The sequence below is a fragment of the Acyrthosiphon pisum genome, chromosome A1, assembly GCF_005508785.2.
Source record: "Acyrthosiphon pisum isolate AL4f chromosome A1, pea_aphid_22Mar2018_4r6ur, whole genome shotgun sequence".
In the NCBI taxonomy this organism is placed as follows: domain Eukaryota; kingdom Metazoa; phylum Arthropoda; class Insecta; order Hemiptera; family Aphididae; genus Acyrthosiphon; species Acyrthosiphon pisum.
The window spans coordinates 152276030-152297918 of record NC_042494.1 but is presented as its reverse complement, the minus strand read 5'-3'; the positions used below and the strand labels follow the sequence as shown (position 1 = coordinate 152297918).

The 21889-nt window shown below is 27.2% G+C and overlaps 1 protein-coding gene across 1 annotated transcript; it reads left to right on the top strand.

The window, feature by feature from the left end:
• The first annotated feature begins 216 nt into the window (after window positions 1-216).
• Window positions 217-4763, top strand: LOC107883080 (IgA FC receptor). The gene is made up of 3 exons (XM_016802479.2): window positions 217-346; window positions 3248-3314; window positions 3704-4763. Exons 1-3 carry the CDS (start codon window positions 251-253, stop codon window positions 4420-4422), a joined length of 882 nt encoding a protein of 293 aa, XP_016657968.1. The 5' UTR covers window positions 217-250; the 3' UTR covers window positions 4423-4763.
• Window positions 4764-21889: the final 17126 nt, after the last annotated feature.

Here is a 21889-nt window from a genome sequence, read left to right as displayed (position 1 = left end):
TTAAACATGTAATGTTGATACATTTTTAATCTGTTTGTAAATCGTCCTAGATAATGAATCCATATTGAATAGAGGACACACATTTTGAATCCTGAATACGAAATTATAATAACACAAAGAAACACACACGCGCACACACATATAATAGGTACACGCAAGCACACATAAATACTCTTGAATACTATAGTTATCAGAGAGAAAAACAGGAAGCTCTAAGTCAGTATAATATTATGTGGTTTATCTAAATTTTATGATTTGCAGTCAAAAGCACATTATTCATTCTTGTGTATGGTGCACTTCACAAAATACCATGATCGTAATACAATATATTTGTGTTTTCCTTTATGTAAGTATCATTTTCAAGTATCACCGTTGTCGTTTGGTTTCTGTATGAAACAATATTAATAATAATAAAGTTAAATAAAGTCCTCTTTGTCAGAAAATATTTATTATTATGTGCTCAGACATCTATAATGTTTTAAGTAATATTTTACAAATAAAATAATTTTTATGGTTAAGTAAGTAATTGAGAGAATATTTTGATTTTTGGAGTAGGTACCTATTATGGGGAACTACACTGGTTGGAATAGCTTATAAAAACACTTTTCACTATTTATTGTATTTTATATTATCTATAAGTAAATCAGTTGTAGTATCATTAAACTAATTGAAAAATTATAATACTACGCATATTGTTTATTATGCCTACTATTGCCTACCTATTAGATTTTGAGTGGAGCGATACCATTTTTATTATTTATTTTTGTAAAAAAGACGTTTTAATTTTAAACTGAATAAATAATAACGATTGTTTCTTTAATGACATATGCCTACCACGAGTACAATATTTAATATTAATTTAGGTAGTTTTTATTTAGGTAGGTACAATATAATTATCAAGCAATATATTTGCTCCAAAATGTGTGTGGTCATAATTTGTAACAAATTGGTTTTGTATATCATATAAATATTTATATTTTAAAAATCCACAAAAAATTTTAAATGGGAACATAAAAATTATCAATCATAATTTAAATGAATTTAACTAAACAATAATTTTTAAACTGTTATATTTAATATTTTTCTAAAAATTATTCAGTTGTATTACGTAAATCGAATAAGTAAAAACCATTGTTAGCAAACTTTGTTTTTATTTTAAGTGTATTTATGTTATATTATAATTGTTTTTTTTTTGTACAGTGCTAGTTTTGTATTTATTAATCGAGTGAGTTGTAGGTTTAGTCTCAAAGCCTCTAAAACGTGTACCCATAATATATTTATTATTGCAACAATGCAAATAATGAATGTAATATTTAATGCTTATAAGTTTTGATTGTAATTGTATTGCACTTAAATACTATGTAAAATTGATACAACTATATTTATGAATTACAAACATTATTTATACAATACCTTTGTCGATATCTAATCTATGAGTTGCCACTAATTTATATTTAGTTAAAAGTTAAATGCCCGTGTAATTTCAAAGTTTTTTTACAGACTGTCAATATATTTCGCTCCTGTTATAAAATCGTCTTTATAAGAAACATCTAATGGGGCCCATAACAATTTCTTGTTATACAATTTTCGCCTACAAATATAAGCCGACGTTTTTGTTTTTCCGTTTTTCGAGTGAAAATGTGTGTGTGTCAATTTTATAAGACATTAGATTTTAATTGTAGCTATTCTACTATGCTATCTACAAGCATTTTTAAATTGCCGACCATATTGTAACGTCATTTTGTCGATTCTGCTACGTCGTTTCGATTGCTCTCTAAATCGTTGTTCAAACACATATAACATCCGTAATTCGTCATGAATTCCCACGAGACACATGATTGGCGAGTCCTTTAAACTCGCAATTATACGTCAAGGGTTTTCTCAGAAAATCCTGGTTGTCGTTTCTCACAATTTACAATACCTGCGTTTATAGATTATCAAATCCGTTTATATTCAGTTGCTTTTAGTACATTCACCCTAATTCTAAATGAATTAAATAAAACGAATTAATTGATATTCATACCTACACACTATTTAAAGTTATTACGAAGTATATAATATTTTTCGTACATTTATAGATACTTACTAAATTTTTTCATATATAAAGGGACAAGCATGTATACCCGCATTTTTTAAATTTAATAATACAATTGTCAAAATTTTTATTTTTGTATTTATAATATAATATAATATACTTTAAAACCATACTTTCAAATTCTTGAGATTTTTTTGTACTACTCAAGGAGTGCCCTCTGTATCGATATAAACTTCTATTTTTCATATTAGAACCCCCCCCCCCCCCGCGCCTCCATCATTTTTAGTATATATTATTTAGTGGATACATTGTTATGTACCTAATTTAATCAGTTATTGAAACGTTTATATTAAGCATATAATATTACTCCTTAAAAATTGTTTTAGAAATATATTTAATATAGGATATTATGGTGTTTACTATACTTGGACAATTATTCATAAATTATACATATTGATACATTCATATTAAAACTAAAATTTAAAAAATACCATAGCTCTCATATCAAACAAACCCATTATTATGGCCCTATTTCTTAGTACACAAAGTATAACTAAAAAATGACTCGTTTGAATTTTTATTTTGACACGTAAAGATGTTCAAAATATTATTCCTTAAATAATTTGAAGTTGAAAAGAGGGGTTCTCATTTGAATAACAGAAGTTTGTATCTCCACAGGACACCTCTTGGTATAGTACAATAAATCCCAAATATTTAAAACAAATTCATTGAGTATATTTAAAAATTACAAAAATTAAATTTTGTATAACTGCATTATTGAAGAAAAAAGCACGCTTGGTTAATTACGTTGTATAATACTATACCTTACACTATTTATCATCACATAATATGTTTTATAAATAATGGGTGTAACTATGTAAGTAAATTAGTAAGATCATTACACGAATAGTAATTATTGGCATATATATAAAATGTTTTATTTATTTATTTTAAACTAAATATATTTTGAATATTATGTATTTATAAGCTAAATAATTAAGTGTATAGGTTTCATTGATATTATGATTTTATAAATTTCATTTCATTAGTTTTTTCATTCGATTATTTCGTCTTATATTATTGTACACGATTCACCAACAATAGCTTAACTTAAAATAGAGGAAAACTTCTTTGATAAAGTTGATTCCGTTTCTAATTTCATAAAAACAAAAATTAGCAACATTAAAGTTTATTGTAATTTGTATATTACAGGTATGTCAAATGTCGAAGTTTACTTATTCCAAAGTAATCGGAAGACCCAAACAAAGTTTAAGCGTAGGTAAGTACTAATAGCTATAGTGACTATATATAATTTTAAAAGCATTCACATTTTAATATTACTCTAAGGAGACATTTGTGTTTGTTATTTACGATATTTTTAACCAGTTTTGTCGTCCGTCGTTTGATCCTATTATCTAAATTACTTTTGCGCATCAGTCAACTGTAATTCAAGTATAAGCCACTTAATTATAATAGAAGAAATAAAAGTAATTTGTTTGAAAAATATTACCACTGTCAATTATTATTTCAATGAAATAGTTTAATTAGTAATTCACAACCTAACAAAATAAAAAAGTCGATACAATTATTTAACATTTTTGTAGGTATATTATTTTATTATTAACCATAAAAAGTAATTTTTTAATATTAAAAATGATCTATTAACAGATTTGCCAAAATGCTCATCAGATGATTGGATTTGTTTTGAAGGTAAAGTCATAGACAATTCTTCAGTCATGGCGTATTTTAGCAGATATATTTATATTCTATGGTCATATTATTACCAAGATGTGAAAAACATAAACGTTAATGAAACGAATAGTATGACCATTGAAATACAAAACGAAGAAGGGCCAACAGATTACGATTATTATAATGAATTGGAACAAGGGATTTTGAATGACGATTCCTCGAACAAAGTGAAAAGATCACTTGAACTCGTTGAAGAACAACCCCCTGAAGGAACTTATCGCCCTCCACCCAATGATGATGATACTAGAACCGTTCGTTCATTACCTGATATACCTTCAACGCCCTCGATGCCTTCTATGCCATCTTTGCCTTCTTTGCCCTCATCTTCAACCCCGCAGCCACCTACGATGCCTTCCGTGCCATCAATACCTCAACCACCTACAATGCCTTCCATGCCATCAATACCTCAACCCACTACAATGCCTTCAAGTGGACCAAATACAGAAGCGACCAAATACGAAGTAACGACTCAATCACCGGAAATGGAACAGCTTGAGACTACTACGGAAGACTACGGTAATATTGGTGAACCAAATTGCGATTACGATCCTCTTTCCTTTGTTTTAAAATGTGGTTTAAATTTAATCACTAGTATATTTGGATTATCTGATACATGTTGCAAACCAATAATTTAATATATTTAATTTATAGACCTAACAAATATAACAATAACCTACACCAAAAAGCTAAAATAATTAGGTACATTCAGTACATAACACCTGTCGCCTATTATATTATACTATTCTGTTTACTTTAAAATATGCCATAAATACGATTTGATTTCATACTGTAGCTTAGATGTATTTAAGTAGGTACCTATATAAATATTTTTAATGAAGAAACGTCAATGTACACACAAAAATGTATCAATGAAAACCACAATTACATAATTTATACACTTATCAAAAAAATGAAACGTATTTCGAATAAAGCTGTGTAATATTTTTGAAACAAAAGTTCCATCTTCACTGTTATTTATATTTGATTCAATTTTATATTAGATAATAATATATATTTTTAACAAATTACTTTTATAAGTATAATAGCTTATAAAATAGTATGGTTAACATTTAACAGTTCTATAAACCATAGTATATTTACAAATTATTATTTTAGTAAAATAAACTATAGACTATTCTTTAAATTTAATATTTATAAATAGATATCTACTAAAACCAATTAGATAATTACAAATCTACAAAAAAAAAATAATAAATAATATTTACTTGAACGCGTTTAGAATAATAATATTTTTGGAAGTTTCTATCATATCTTATATTTATTCCACCAGGAACATAAAAAATAATATATTCCATAAAATAAGTAAAAAAATATAAATTAATTATCAAACAGCAGATGGTGAAATATAACCAATATAAATCGCTATTACCAAATTAAGATAATACGTTAGTGTTTTAATAATTTATTCTAATTAATGTTATTATTTAAATATCCAATATTTAGTAATTTTGTTGATAATTAAAAACTGTTCTGAATTAAAAAAAGTTTTATCTAAAATTAAAATTAAAATATAAATATTTATTATTACTTTTTTTTTTCATTAAAAGGAATTTATTATTCTTTAGAGGTATATACCTACCTACTGTTGTAGTGTATAATGTATATTAATATAAAAATGTGTATATTTAATTATTTATACACATAAACTTATACAAGCATAACTGCATAAGAAATCATTAGACAATACAAATTAGTCGACTAAATAGTATACAATTTTATGCATAATAATGATATTCATATCAAGCATGATCGTTCAATTTCTATAATTTAAAACAAAAAACGCTTTATAAATTAATCATAATTTTTAGTACAAAACTATACCAAAAGAATAAGAGTTATTTCGTAGCACAAAAACGCTCTTCTATATTACTCATAGGCACTGTGCAGACGATTATAAAATACTACTGATTTTTTATAGTTGTCTATTCCCATTTCTGTTATACTGGCAATTTAAAATGTATTTATTTGTTACACCGGATTTAAAATTTTATCCGTCAATAAATTCCGATTTGTCGGAATAATAGTCGTGTAGGTAAATACGTTATTTCGATTGGCACAAATCATTTTTACAACCCGAAAAATTCTATTCCTATTGGAATCAGTGATTGAACGAAGAATATCATCATCGCCTCGTAATATATAAAGTGTTTCGGATAGAAAATGTTTTATTTTTTTTATTTTTGATAACCGTTATATTTTCATTGCTACTGGTTAAAAACAGCTCTGCACGTAATAAACTGCTACGGGGCCAATAAACTATCACGGTGGTTCCATCAGAATTGCAATTATTATGGCCGAGCCTTCGGGAATATTGCCAAACCGTTTAATGGTGGGGCGGTATCCCTGCAAATGGGTCCCCTGGGTAGTGCTTTAAAATAACCGGAGAACAAAATATTAGCATTTCATCACTGATCCTGCAGGTACACACCGACCCAAGAACTGTCGAAATAATTGATAACTATCGCTTCTCTAAAATTATTATCTTTCGTGTATTTGCTTCTGTCTGACAATCGCTTCAATTTGTACGTCTGATCGCTTATCATCGATTACAGTTCACTAGTGCAAGTCCATATAGATTAACCGGTTAGTTATTCACAATATTTGAGTATAAGTTTTCAAGGACCATTAAGAATACCGATTGCAGTGATTTATGTTGTTTTTTGAAACACTATATTTAATTATAATGATTTATATCGTTTTATCACTATATTAACACGACAAATGCATTGGTTATAGTGTTATTGATCCACAGCCCCACAGGATGGTTTTAATGGTTATTGTGTATGCTATACTGCCTACTGTTAGCAGTTTAAAACATTAAATTCTATGGTTTTAGGATCTATTAAGTAATAATATTGATTTGATTTATTTAATGAAGTGACAAGTAATACTCGTATATATTATTAGGTACTTTTAATTGTATTAGTGTTTTATTTTTTTTTTAAATAGATAGGTAGCCAAATTTCCAACCATTATTCTGTGAAACAATTTTTTCATTGAACTACAATGGTTAATGGTCTGATGCACACGATAAAAATGACCTCGAAATCTCATACAATTATTTGTATTATTTATGTCATTGCGTTTTGCAACAACACCAAAACCTAAAATGTCTAAATTCATCAATCATCAGTAACCAACAACGGTGGTACCTAAGAAAGGTATAAGAAACATAAATGCACCAATATATCTGTTGAGGAATCTCAACAAGAGCTTTATTGAAAAGTAAGATCTTTTATATATTAATAATTTTAATTAATCTATATTATTTTTGAACCTGCGATCATAACTTATAATTAGAATAACCAAAAGATACCTATATAAAATATATTACAGTATAAAAATAATACTAAATATTATATTTATTATTATATTTTTATGTTTATTGACAAATGAAATAGAGAATACAATTCACTCTGCTGTATAGTATTTGTCGAGTTTATCTTGAATTGGTCACTATAATAGATAATATTATGTTAAATTTGAATTCAATGATAAATCAGTGTACACAAAAAATGATTCTGAGCAAAAACGTTCTATCAGACTATGATAATATTCTAAAGATATTTTATATTTTTCTATTTGTGATGATACGGTAGATTGCATTAGTTTTTGTCAAAAATAATATAACCTTTAATTCAGGACCAACGGTCCGTATAATGGCCAAAGCTATTTGTCTTTTTAATTATAAACGATAGTGTAAAAATAATATTGATCTAGAAAATAATGTATTACCCATGTAAGATATTATTTTTACGTTATTAACTGATAACCATTTAAATATTACATTGTAATACATTTTAAAATTAGTTGATAGAGCATAAGATTTTTTATCATAATTTATAAAATAAAAAAAAACTAAAAAAGTTGAAAAATTAAAATATCAATAAATAGGTAGTTCAAAACAGCCAAAATATTTTGAACATTTCTAGGAAATGTAATATGAATACCTATTTAAAGTACATAAATACGGTTTTTCGTATTTGAATTAAAACAAAATTGATTTGGTTGTATAGTACCTATGTTTAATTTGTGAACATATTTTTTATAATTCCCTTAAATTTTTTTGTTAGATAATAAATCTAATATTATGTAATTTATTCGATAAATCCTAATTTATTTTTTTATCACCTAACAGTATTTATTTATTATAACATTACATTAGTATGAGCACTGAACAATGTATTTTTAGATTAACAGTTAATAAAGTGTATATGCTATTATGTAAAAGATTACCTGAACATACTGTTTAAATAATATACTTACATAAGTTAATATAATATATGCGTTGTAGTATGGAACAGAGAAAATACGATAAAATATTGCTGGATGAATCAGATAAGTATTGTTCAATTCTATAAAATAAATGGGAAAAACCTTTGAGCTTACATTTTATCAATTCATTCAGAAGGTGTTTTTTTTTGTACACATTTTATACTTTTGCATTATATATAGGTATAATATGTATTTTTATACCGGAAAAATAATAGGATATTTCTAAAGAAAAAAAATAATAATCATGTTTTGTATTTTCTTTCCTCGTTATTGTTTTTAGTTGGTGTAGAAACATTGGGAATGTGGTTTATTTTATATTTGTCAACCGTATTTTTAAATATGATGCAGAAGCAACGTGATTCATTTTTCGTGGTTCTTCGACCATGCTGTGTGACGTTTTTAAAATTTTCAAATGGTAAAGACAATTAAGACTCAACTATACTGTATAATAATGGTGTGCTACGCAGGCTGCAGTGCTTCCGAACAAAAACCCAAAACTATAAGTTGAGTCAATGTAAATTCCGTGGCAGTGGCGGGGCGAGGCAGTTTTTTTGATCCGCGGTTTCGTTGATTATTGCGATTGGGGTGGTAGTGGTGGTGGTAGATTTGTTAAATTTATTGCTTCTAAATTATGGACTTGATATCAAAAAATTTTGGTATACATCCTGTTGTGAGTGGGTGGGTGAATAGATAAAATATAGTTGGTTCCTTTACTTAAAATTGTTCACGACGCCACTGTTTCATGGGCTCAGAACCAAAAGGTACTATTTAAAAATATTAAATTGTTCAGGGGAGTAATTTTAAACTTCAAAACTTAATGATGGTCAAATCAGAAATCTGAAAATTAACGAAATTTTTCTGTGTTAAGTCTTAATTATTGAAATTTGCTTTTTGTTGTAAGCAAACCTTAACATAAAAAACGATAGTGTACAAAATGTCCGTTAGGAAACAAAAAGTTATACAGACCTGGTTGTTAATATATTTTTTTACTTGGAACTTTTTTGTTCTGAGTAATACGTAAGTTTTCCGGGAAACCAATCTCATTTAAACAAATGACGATGTGGATGTGTCGTAATGTTATAACTTAAATAATTGTATGGTACTATTATTCAAAGAATTATTTATTTTGTTGATGAATATTCAATAATTAATAATATTTATATAGTATATTTACCTATAAAATGTAACAATACCATGAGTTTTTATAACTGAATATTTAGAAAAAAAAATGGTGTAAAGACTGGGAATTTAGATATCATAAAAAAATTACAAAATATTGAGATGGTATCTATATCGAATTAATTATAATAAAAGTAATTCCTTTAAAGTTATAGAGATTAAGTATTGTCCCTATTTTAACACAGGTACTCATTATTTAATGATAATTCAATTTGTTTTTGACATAAAATAAAATGGAAAGTTATTTTAGTTGTAAATAAATTAAAATTCAATTTTTGTATTATATATTATGTAAGTATTAAATATAAAAATAAGAACATTATAATATAAGCTTTAGTTTAGGTAAGTACCCAATTTTTGTCATTTTGCAAATTTAAATATATATTTCGTTCAATATTTCTAATGTACCCATATAATATAGGTACGGGGGACGAGGTGGCCGAGCGGTCTAAGGCGTCGGTTGCGGCGCTGCCGTCGCTGGTTCGATCCTCGGCCACTGGGTGGCATTTTTCTTCGGGCAAGTCATGGTGTCCGGAGAACAAGTGCCGCCATCCCCCACCCGGGCATGGCAGATACCTACGGATGCCCAAATCAAAAATTCTCTCACAACAAACACACACGTGTTCCTCCCCCTACCAACAAAAAACCTACAAACAATAAAACAAAAATAGCTAATGGCCTAAGTTGCCGGGCTTAAGCTCAATAAAAAAAAAAATAAAAAAAAAAAATATAGTTATGTATAGGTATTATTTATTTATTTAATACTTTCAAATTAATCAAATTCAAACGCACAAATTGAAAATTTAACCAATGATTTTCTTTGTTTATATTTTTTTTCTTTGTGATTTGATGATTGAAGTAGTATTTCATTACTATTGAAATATTATTTACATGATTTATGCTAAATATTGACTTAAGTATCATGAGCAAAAATTAATCATTACTTATCTTCATAATACTGTACCTAACAATTAACAAATAGCTTAAATGATAACACCTATTGGATCACTACTGTGAAGTAGGAAATAGGAAACTGTAATGCAACACTAAAATCCCCCACATCCATAGTTATCATCCGAGAACGAATCCTGTATACATTTAAATGGAAATCGTCCAATCTATGAACGGATGAACTGAATAGTTGACCCTAGGAAGGATTACAAACTTGAATTCTCAAACGTTCAATGATTTGATTGTTTTAGAATGGGAAATGTATTATACTGTTAAATTCAGAGGTAATTAAATATTGGCGAGTGACGGGTCATACGATTTTAAATTATAAATTAAATAGTTATATAATCGGGCCCGGATTAAGACCTACCCGTAGGCTGTGAGCCTGTGAATAATTAGTTACCCCTATTTTACTAGCCCTTGGTTAAAATATTTTTTTAATATTTAATTTGTGTTTATAAGTTTATTGTACAAACTTTTAACATTTTTCAATCAATATACAAAAACCCATTATAATTCAACTTGAATAAATTATAAAATAATATGTTTGACTTAATGGACAATGGACCTATGTACATGAACAAAAAGTAAAACAATACAAATAAAATAAAGCCTTATGGAGTTAATTTTATTTTAAATACGTATATTATAGGGGCACTCTCAAATTGCTTCCTGAATTCAGGTAGGTGGCCTTTTTTTTATCAATCTGAGACGATCACTAAAATTGAAGTCAATTCAAGTGAATTTTACATTTTAAATCGGGAGGTAATTCTAACCTTTTGAAAATAAATTCACAGGTCACTATTCGAGATTCAGATGGGAGGTCCTTGGTGTGTGATCATAATATAATATTATAGTAAATTTAAAAATGTAACTTTATCCAACCAAACTGCGGTACGTCCAATGTATTCAATTTAAATTAAACTACATCGTTTTTGGTATGCATAGGTACATCTTAATCTATTATTATAGGACCATAAACTCTAGTAGGTAGGTACTTAAAAAAAAATATTTTGATTATTTAGATTATTTGTATTTTGTAATTTTGTATCTAGGCCCGATTATATTATATCGACAGCAGTAGAATGAATAAAACAATATAAATATATTTCAACTGTATAATTATTTAAAAACTAAAAATATAATCCAAGAATCAATAGCTAACAATAATATAACTAACAATAAAAGTTGTGTATTCATCATTAATTTGAGTTGAATTATAATATTAAAATGTTAATAACTCTTCATCAGTTTTAGCAGTATATGTAGGTAAGCTAAACGTAATATTTAAATATCTCTACGACCCTACCTAAATGGTTAAATGACTTTATTTAAACAATAAAGTACTAAATTAAAGTACTAACTTTTAAAAACGATAAAGTTATGATAGTACATTTAAACGACTTGAACGATTAAGTTTATCAGATTTGCAAGTGTGATTGTGTTTTCCTCGTGCAAATAAAATACGAAAATACGCGGAAGTAAATGAGTTCAACAAATACACGCTTCTTGGTGTGGTTTTCGGACGTGCAATGACGACATCGATATTATTTTCTGGGGTAGTTTTTTGTTTGTGAAATAGAGCTGAAGAAACATTTGGCAACCAAAAATCTGGCATGCTTAGTGCGATTGAAATAAAAAAAAACCTCATTAATCGCTAGAATGCCGAGAAGTATCGTGGTGTTCGAATTTAACGAGGTCGACAGGAAAAGTAAAAAAAAAACTCCACTACATAGGGTTCGGAACCCTGAAAACGCGTTAAAACGGTCGCGGACTGTATCGCAGCGTTATAAAACCACACTCACCCTCGAGCGCAAAAGAAGATTATATTAGGTGCAGGTACCTATTGATATTGTGTTAAGATTTCCGCGTTACTACCACGTGTTCGCTGAGATTTCACACAAACATCGATTCTAAGTTCTCATTACCGATATTTATGTGCACCACAGTGGCGTATTTAGTATTTTTTGTAGGGGATGGATGACAATAATTTTAGCTTACAGATTACGATGTAATAATTATAATATAATAATAGACATGTATTTAAAAAGCCGTGGGGGCGGATTTGTCCCCATATCCACCCCCATAAATACGCCCCATGTGCACCAGTGGTGTCATCGATTGCATGCGTCTTAAGATTACATCATTAATGTGTGTGGGTTGAAAAAAAATCACGTCCCGTCTGTTCGTATGACTTACAATTGCGACCGGTAATAGAAGATAGCTGTCAACGACTGAGTTAAACAAATTACCGTGGATAAATTGTTTCGAAGTTTTAGAATGGTAACGGACATTTTGAGTATCCAGTTTTTAGTATTTTATTTCTATGAATGTCAATAAAATTTTATTTATTGGGTAAAAAAAGCTTGAAAATTTAATAAAAAGCTATTTTTGCAATATATTTTAAGCTATTTTCAAATATCATAATATATTGTTGGCATACAATGACATTTGAAAAATATTAAAAATCCATTCACAATTTTTTTTATAAGCACTTAAAGTTCAAATGTTGACAAGACATGTACAATTTTAGATTCTGAGCGGAGCGAGGAAGCTATTGTTTTTACAATGGTGTTTATTTTTTTATTTTTTTATTTTTACTTTTTTATATCGTGTATACAAAATTTCTTCCAGAAGGAGTGCTTAAATTTCAACATATATAGTACCTTATCTTTTAGCAAATTGGATCAATATGGTACTTTAGAGAGGTCATTTTTTGATTTTATCAATAGTTATTTAATGTCACGGGAAAAACCACCGAAAAATTACGAAAAAACGCTAAGTATGGGATTTCAATTTCTAATGCTTTGTTTATCATCATAGAAACGAATAAAAAATTATAATATTTTAATATTAATTCAACTTACATGAAATATAAAATCCAATATAAAATATCCAGACTGACAAACCGTCTCCGCTCAGAATCGTTTTTCTTATACAATGATATTATATCATTGAATTCAAGTCTAATACAATCCATTATACAATGACTCACTTGTAATCTATTGTACGGCAGAGCGACATCCACTTACCTGTTTTTTTTTTTTAAGTTGGAAATTTTCTTTTAAAATCTAAGATTTGAAAATGTAATACAAGATTCCTCAATAAGTTTGCCTACCTTCATTCAGAAAAAAATGTCTACAAGAATGTCAAATGAAATTTTTATGTGTGTTTGAAGTTCATATTTTATACAAGATTGGATATTCACTCGATTTCTCATTTATCGATTTTCTTATTTTGTTGTAATTCAAAAAAGAAAACCGTAGACACTTGAAATGTATAATATAATATATTTATTTTATCAATTGCTATTTGTGTACTTGATAAAATTTTGAAAATATTTTGCCTCATATTGTGCAGTTTACGGACATTTTCAATTTTCAATTTCTTTAGTTTTTTTTCTATAATTGTCAATAAAATTTTATTTGTTGGGTAAAAAGCGTGAAAATTTAACATGGATTTCAATGATCCTGATATATTGTTACTTCATCAGTTGAAAAATATTAAAAATACATTTGCACATTTTTTTTATGAGCATTTAAGTTTAAATTTTCACAAAATGTATCAAATTTAAAATTTAATAATTTTTTAAAATTTATAAAATCCTCAACTTTTATATGATTGAAAATTTAAAACAATGTTCCACGTAAATAGGTTATATAGGTTTGTTATAAAAGTTCTTCATAATTCACATTGGCCTGAATTAATATTTTCTCAAATGTTTAAAATTAGATTTTCAAATTGGTTCAGGCAATAGAATATATAAATAAAAAATACACAAAATCACTGTGAGTGAAATTATTTGACCGTTACACCCATATATATCTATTATATTTATATATAAGTATAATATGATATGTACACAGTGCACAACTTAATCATATAAACTAATTTTGTTTGACTATAACATTTTGTTCAATACAGCTGAACATTGCTCGTGGTCACTTTTCACCCTTTTATTATCCTTCGTATAATTCTTATATTTTTCTCCTCTATTTTCCGACTCATAATGGCAATAGCCCATGATATGATTTCTGGAAACACAACCTTTCCAATCAATGAGAATCAAAATACTGCAGAGTTATATTGCCGGTCTGTCATCTACAGTTATTTCACGAAATCCTATAGCGAATGTGATAAACGTGGGTTTTCAATAACGTAATACGGTAGCAGATGAATAATAATATATTCAAATCGATGTATATAAATCACGTACACAATGATTGGAATAATAGCTACCCTAATTAGGTTTTCAAAATGTGAAAGAGAATGTAAAATCATATTATGTGTATAAAATATAACGATTCGTGTCTAAATAATAATATTCTCACTGTCCCGTTGATGTAAATTGTATTATGTATGTCACGTAACTATCACAGTGGTTGTATCAAAAGAATAATATGTGTACGACATACGTATAGCAAAATGATCTGATAAAATGTTTGTGTAACTTAATTCCTATTGTTGTTCTGTTTTTAACATTGCAATTATGATTTTATTATTCTAATACATTTTAAAATATCATACTCTTAGTTCACCTTCACTTTAATTATTATGTTTTTAAAATGTTTTTGTTGTTTTTTAGGAATTTTTTTTGTTCAAGGATATAAGGATATACAGTGTGTAACAGGAAGACCTAACAGATGAAATAACTTTTGTTCTAATCAATATTTAAAATTTTTTTTTTTCATTTATAATTTATAGTCACTATTGCGCTTCACGTATAACATAAAAACCTATATATTTCGCTGCAGTGAAATAACAGCTAGTAGACAACGGACCGGTAATATAATTCTGCAGTATTTTGATTCTCATTGATTGGAAAGGTTGTGTTTTCAGAAATCATATCATGGGTTATTGTCATTGTGTGTCGGAAAATAGAGGAGAAAAATATAAGAATTACACGAAGGATAACAAAAGGGTGAAAAGTGACCACGAGCAATATTCAGTTGAACAAAATGTGATTATGAAACAAAATGAGTGTTGGATGTTTATGTGATAGATTTTTGCACTGTGTACATATCATATTATACTTATTTTATTTTTATATAATCAATGTTGTAAAGTATTTGAGTTAAAGTTGCATGCATATTTAGTTTTTATAAGCACCTAGTCCCTAGTCTAGAATTAAAAACAAATAATAATTATACTATAATAATAATACAATAATAATGGTTTAATTAATCATAGATACCAATGTGACAATATTTCGTTTTGAAAAATTGTTTGTTTTTATTTATAACTCATCCGTATGTAATTTGGTTTTGAATTACATCTATCCATTTTCTTATCACATAGGTTTTTATCTACAATATTTAATGATCTAAAATAAAGGAATCTAGGGTACAAACAACAACAAGCCTACCTATGTACCTAGGTACTATATAAGTTAAATAAATATAATATAATATTTTGTATTCGAATTACAATTCTGACGTATTCAATCGACTTATAATGGAAAATGTAAATATGTTTACTAAAAAAGTCACATTTTAACGACAAAGTGAAAAGTAATTAAATAAACTACCTTATAATGTTTATTAAACATAAGGTAATTTATTTAGAATTTCAATCCAACTGAACAATTTCTGAATTGTGTAATATATATATATCGTGATATTCCCACGATAGTCACAAAATGGTATTAAAAAAAAAAACTTTTCAATTTTTTTTCTTAAGACGGAAATGTTCTCAATGGGTCCTAGCATTGAACCAATAAAATGAGTGCCACGTTTTCAAAAGAAAAGTAATAGTTCAAAAGAATCTATTCACAACCACAGTCATATATGGCAATTACTCTTAAACCACGGTCAGACATCGTTCTTTTTTAAAATATATTTTAATGGGGGAAACGTCAACAATTTATTCGTAAGGAAATCTGAATTAATTTAGTCTTTAACTCTTTATATTGTTAATATAATATCATCGTAAATATCAAATTACCTTGTATATGGTGTATATATAGGATGTCCCTATAGCCGTAGAGAGGGATTTGTCACCCAGACAACTGTTTTTTTTGTTGTTTTACCTATAAACTAAAAAAATAAATTAAAAACCATGAGATTAATGAAAATGAAATGTTGAAAGATCAAAATTTTCTGAAAAATTAACTCTATAAAACGGCTATCATCAATTGTTTAAAAAATAAAAATATGAAAAAATTAATATTTTAAACTTTTTTTATAAATAATTAAAAAAAAATTAAATCATGTCCTCGTGGGATACCCTGTATATAATATTGCATATAAATACCGAGGGTTTTATATTTTATTTTCTAAAAGTGGTTCATACATTAATCAGTACTAAATACAATAATATTTGTAGAGTGGATAAAGAAAATATTGTTAAAATAATTTTAAATAAAGGTATTTTTTTTTCACTAAAGAAATTCTTTTATTAATAACAATTTTATTATGATAATATTATATACAGTTCGATTGTACTTTGATTTACTTTAATATGTTCGAGTAATTATATAAAAAATGAGCATATTAGGTGTTGAATGCTAATGAATAATGTCATAATGAGGATCCTTCTATCGATCTTTAATTTTACCATATACCTTTATTTTTTTTTTATTAGGCAATCTGTTATAAAAGTTGAACAGTAAGCTTAATTGATATTTTTTTTTTTTTTTGTACACACAAAAAAACCCAGAGTGAATAAGAGACCTATTTACATAATTTTACATAAAAGCTAATGAATTATATAGGTACTCATTTGAGCAGGTCAAGACACTACTGTCTTTTTAAGCTCTTTTTGGGATTACCAGGTATGGATATGGATGCGAGTTGAGAAATAAGTAGACTGGGATGACGATATAATCGGTTATTGAAGCATTTGTAATGTAATTTGGCAAATTCCGTGACTGTAGACATTTTTAGATCAGAGTGGAGGGATTTATTTGAGTCATAAATGACACTATGTCCGGGAGTAGGCCCGAAAGCCTAGTTCGGACGCCTATTTGGCAGAATTTCTTATTGGGTACCCGTAGGCTTCTGCCATGCCCAATTGGGGGATGGCGGTCTCGCCGTCTAAGCAGTTGCCTGCCAAGAGAGCGATGCCGCCCGTGTCCGGAATTCGAACCGGCAATGGTGTGCGTTAGAACCAACGCCGTAGTCTGCGCGGTCACTCGGCCCCCCTTACAATTTACAAATGTAAAACATAGCATAAACAGTTTTTCGCGAGGGAAAGTTTTTCACCACATAAAAGTCATAACTTTGGCTATAAAAAATCGTTTTATTTTTTTTAGTATCGGAACTAAAAAAAAATTGTATTCAAGTTTAAAAACCACAAAAATAATTGATTTTGAAACAATAGAAACGATATTTCACAGATAATGTTCTGTGATTACTATATGGTACCTATATCAATTTGGAGTCTTAACTATCACTACAGCCTGAGTGGTTCTATCCCGCGCAAAACAGTTTTTGGTATGTTGTACATTGGACACATCACATTTTCGTTCACTAGTTTCAAATTCCAATAGGGTGCTGTCAGTTTTGATATTACAGTGCATTTACCTATTATCGAACTTTTAAGTAACAGCATTATCTATGTTCTCTCTTTGGTTTTTTACGATATTTTAATTTTTAATTGAGTTATGAGTATGTAAAACATTAATATTTTAAAATGCTCATAATTCAATTAAAAATTAAATTACGTAAAAAACCAAAGAGAGAACAGATAGGTCAATTCACTGTAATATCAAAACTAACAGCTAGTACACTAGCTATTGAAACTGATTAACGAAAATTCGCTATGTCGTCCGTGTGTAAGATGTGTGTGTATTACATGCTGGCGCAACGTCTTCTTAATGATTTAATTTTGTCATATTTATCTTCATTTGTAAAAATGTTTAATTTAATTTACTAATTTACTGCGAGTGTTATTGTAGTTACTGTAATTATTTGTAAAATGTTCAAAAGGGTTTCAAACCTGTATATTATAAATTAAAATGAAATAATAATTATAGTTATTAACAGGGCTCGGAAGTTGTAGCACTAAAAATGTTACTTTTTAGCTCTTAAATATGCACTTAAAAACTCCAAAATATGCGCTATAAATAGCACAAAAAATCAAAAAATATGCATTTAAATTGAAAAAATTAAATTTATTTTAAAAAGTTAAATGTAATTATACAATTTTATAAAATTGTTGGACTCATAGACATCAGGGACTGTCTGGACTAGTTGAATTATAAACTGTTAACAAAATATATATTAAATTACTTAAATATGTTTGTAAAAGTGTACTTATAAGATCTATTTATTTTCTATTTCCTAACCAAATTAATCATTATTTTCAACACAATGTGATAATTTCCTATATTTTGTATAATATGTAGGTATATATTATGTATATTAAGAAAATATGACTAAAAATAGCACTATAAACCCTAAATTAGTAAAATAGCAATAAAAACCATAAATATGCAAAAAATAGCAAAATAAAATTTCGTGTATGACATCAGAGAAGTATGATACATATTTGTATCTTACTTTGGATGTTCTAGGACGAACCAAGACTGCAAATATGCATTTCCTACAACTTCCGAGCCCTGGTTATTAAGTAATAATTTATAGTTGTTATATTCCCGATTGTATTATGTAGGTAGGTAGCTATTGCGTTACAGATAATATAGTTGACCAATAGCATAGATAGGTACTTTTCATTAGACATGTCGAAAAAACAATTAAATGCAGTAACCATGAGTTTTCAATGAATTACAATATATATAAAAAAAAAAGATTAATAAATGCGAATACATTATATTGTATAACGTGTATAAAATTCCCAATTGATATATTAGTTCTATTTTATCTGCATTTCATTTCAGATAGGATTATAGGAATATTGTATACTTTGCACCTACATTAAACAACAACTAATAAATTATGATACAATCAGTCGTATTTATTATAATCCTTGTAGGTCATGTAAAGCCAGACAAAAGGAATGAAAATGTCTTCCTAAAACTACCAGTGATAAGTCGATTCGTAAGTTTAAGGGATGTTGAAAAGTTGATAACATTTAGAACAATAAACCAACATTACAGATTACAGCAGTTTCCATTTTAATACTTGTTAATATTTATTTACTAGTATACGACCTATATTATTATATTAATAATACATTGATGGATTCCGTAGGTTTTTTTACATAATTTGATGTCATTTCAAAACAACCTTTCTGAAAAAAATTATATTTTTTTAAGTTTTTTACTTTTTCGAATGACACCATACATTTTTAATGCCATGTTTCGAAGCAGAATATTATTCGAAATATTTCAATCTGTAAAACATCACATTTCGCACAAGTAGTTCATTAGTTATAAGTATTTTAAGTTTTTATGAGCGGAGTAGTGGACCAACAATTTCCAGGTAAAACCCCTATACCACTTTACTTCGCTCATCTAAACTTAAAATGATTACAACTAAAAACTATCTACTTGTCTAAAGTTTGATTTTTATAAGCTGAAATACTTCAAAAAATATTCTGCTTCGGAATATGAAATTAAAAATGTATGGTGTCATTCAACAAAGTAAAAACTAAAAAATATTTTTTTTTCAGAAATGCTGTTTTGAAATATCATTAAATGATGTAAAAAAATAATTTCAAAAACATTGGATACTTTTAAAATAATTAGTGTAGACACTTTACGTTTAAATAGATCACTTGGTAGATGAACTACTAATTACAAATAATTAACAATCAATTTTGTAAATATTATGATCAACATTTACCTAAAAATAATTGTGTACATTTGTGTTGTCCCATTGTACTAATGATATCATCAAAAATCGTTTACTAAAATGAATAACTTAATTTTCCTCTCTAACACTTGTATGAAGTCTTACAAGTATGTACCTATTGAAAATGTTGATGCAAATTCAGTACAATTTAGAGATTTTATTAGAAAAAAACTATATTTTAATATTTCTAATTTAAGATGAAGTATTATAGATTGCAAAGAATAGATATTGAATTAAATCATAACAAATAATTAAAATGTATTTTTAGTACATTGCATTATTAATATGAATTATATTTTAAACGTAATTAAGGTTGATCATTTATAGAAATTTACACCAAAAATTATCAGATATTAGCACATTATTAAGCTTTTTTAGGGTGAAAATCGACTGATCTTCAAATCATTCCATAATTGCAATCCAGTAGATGATAAAATACAATTCAACTCGTATTTAAATAAGAAGTCGGATAACTCAACGGAACTTAAAGGAAATATGACAGCTTTTATACCAATAGACGATTCTCTTTCTGTAAGAAAAAAATTATATTCACTCTATTATTTATTTTATGTGCAGTTTTTATTTTCTAAAATCAATTTTAAGAACAAAATCTTATACTCTCGCACTATTGCACTAATACTCCGTGCATCGTGTTTTCTGAACACTTATATTCAATAATAGTAGTATATTGTGTTTGATACAATATAATAATGATTTAAATTTCCTCATGTGATTTATTCGTCTAGAAAATTATTTAGTATTTAATACTCACTACAAAAATAATAATATTTCCACTAATAAACTAGTTAAGTTTATTAATAGTATCTATAAAAAAGGAGTACCTAGGTACCGTCAATCGAGGTGAAATGTAACAATTTGGTTTTTGTTTAAACATTTCAAGATATCTATTAGGGTATTTAATATAATTAAATTGTACCTCCATTAAAAATATGTTTTTCATATTTACGACTATAAATGTTATCTTCAACCATGCGATTGGTCTAATCATTACCTCCGAAAAAAATAGCCGAACATTTTTCATGATCACAGCGATTTTATCATTGCTTTCAAAAGTGCTTTAGATTTTAGAGATAGATGTCGAGTTTAAGGGTTTGTATATTTTATATACATTAAAGGATACTTCAAAAGAAGAATATTGTAATTAAAAGCTTAAAAACATGTATTCCTAATTGTATAGCTTTAGTTTTATTTTTCAAAAAAATCTAAGGGTGACTTGTAACATCATAAAAACGCATACAATGCATACAATTCAGTTTAGCTTCTAAGCGATTTTTTGAATTTTTTTTTTTCTAAGTGTATGTTTTTGCATGCTTAATCTGATGATATTTTCAAAAAAAGTCCCTCTTACTTCATTTGGTAATTATGGTAAAAAAACTTAAATTGCTAATTTTTTTATTAACATTAAAAGTAAGTAAGATAAGTAAATTCTGATTTCACTAAAATGTTAAGCATGTAAACATTTATAAATATTTTGTTACAAGTCAACTCTAATGTTCTTGAATTGAATTTTACGTTAAATTTTCATACGAGTAGTTGTTACAAGTCACCTAAAAATTGAGGTGACTTATAACACGTGTTTTTATTTGTTTTTAAGCGAGTTTTTATCAAAAAACCAAATTGAAGGTTTTATTCTATAGAATATTCATTAGACGTATGCGGAAATAAATATAATTTTTGTAGCCCAATGCCATTTTTTTAAAGCTCATAATAGTATAATACTAAGAAGTATGCCAAAATCGTTTCAAGTCACCTCGATTGACGGTACTTAATAATTAATAATTAATATATTAAGTATACTTAATTAGCCATAAGCCAATAATCCTTTATGTTGTTGCCTTAGCTTAAAAAAAAAATTGTTCTCAATAATTGTTTTTATATAGAGGAAAATAGTTTAATATTT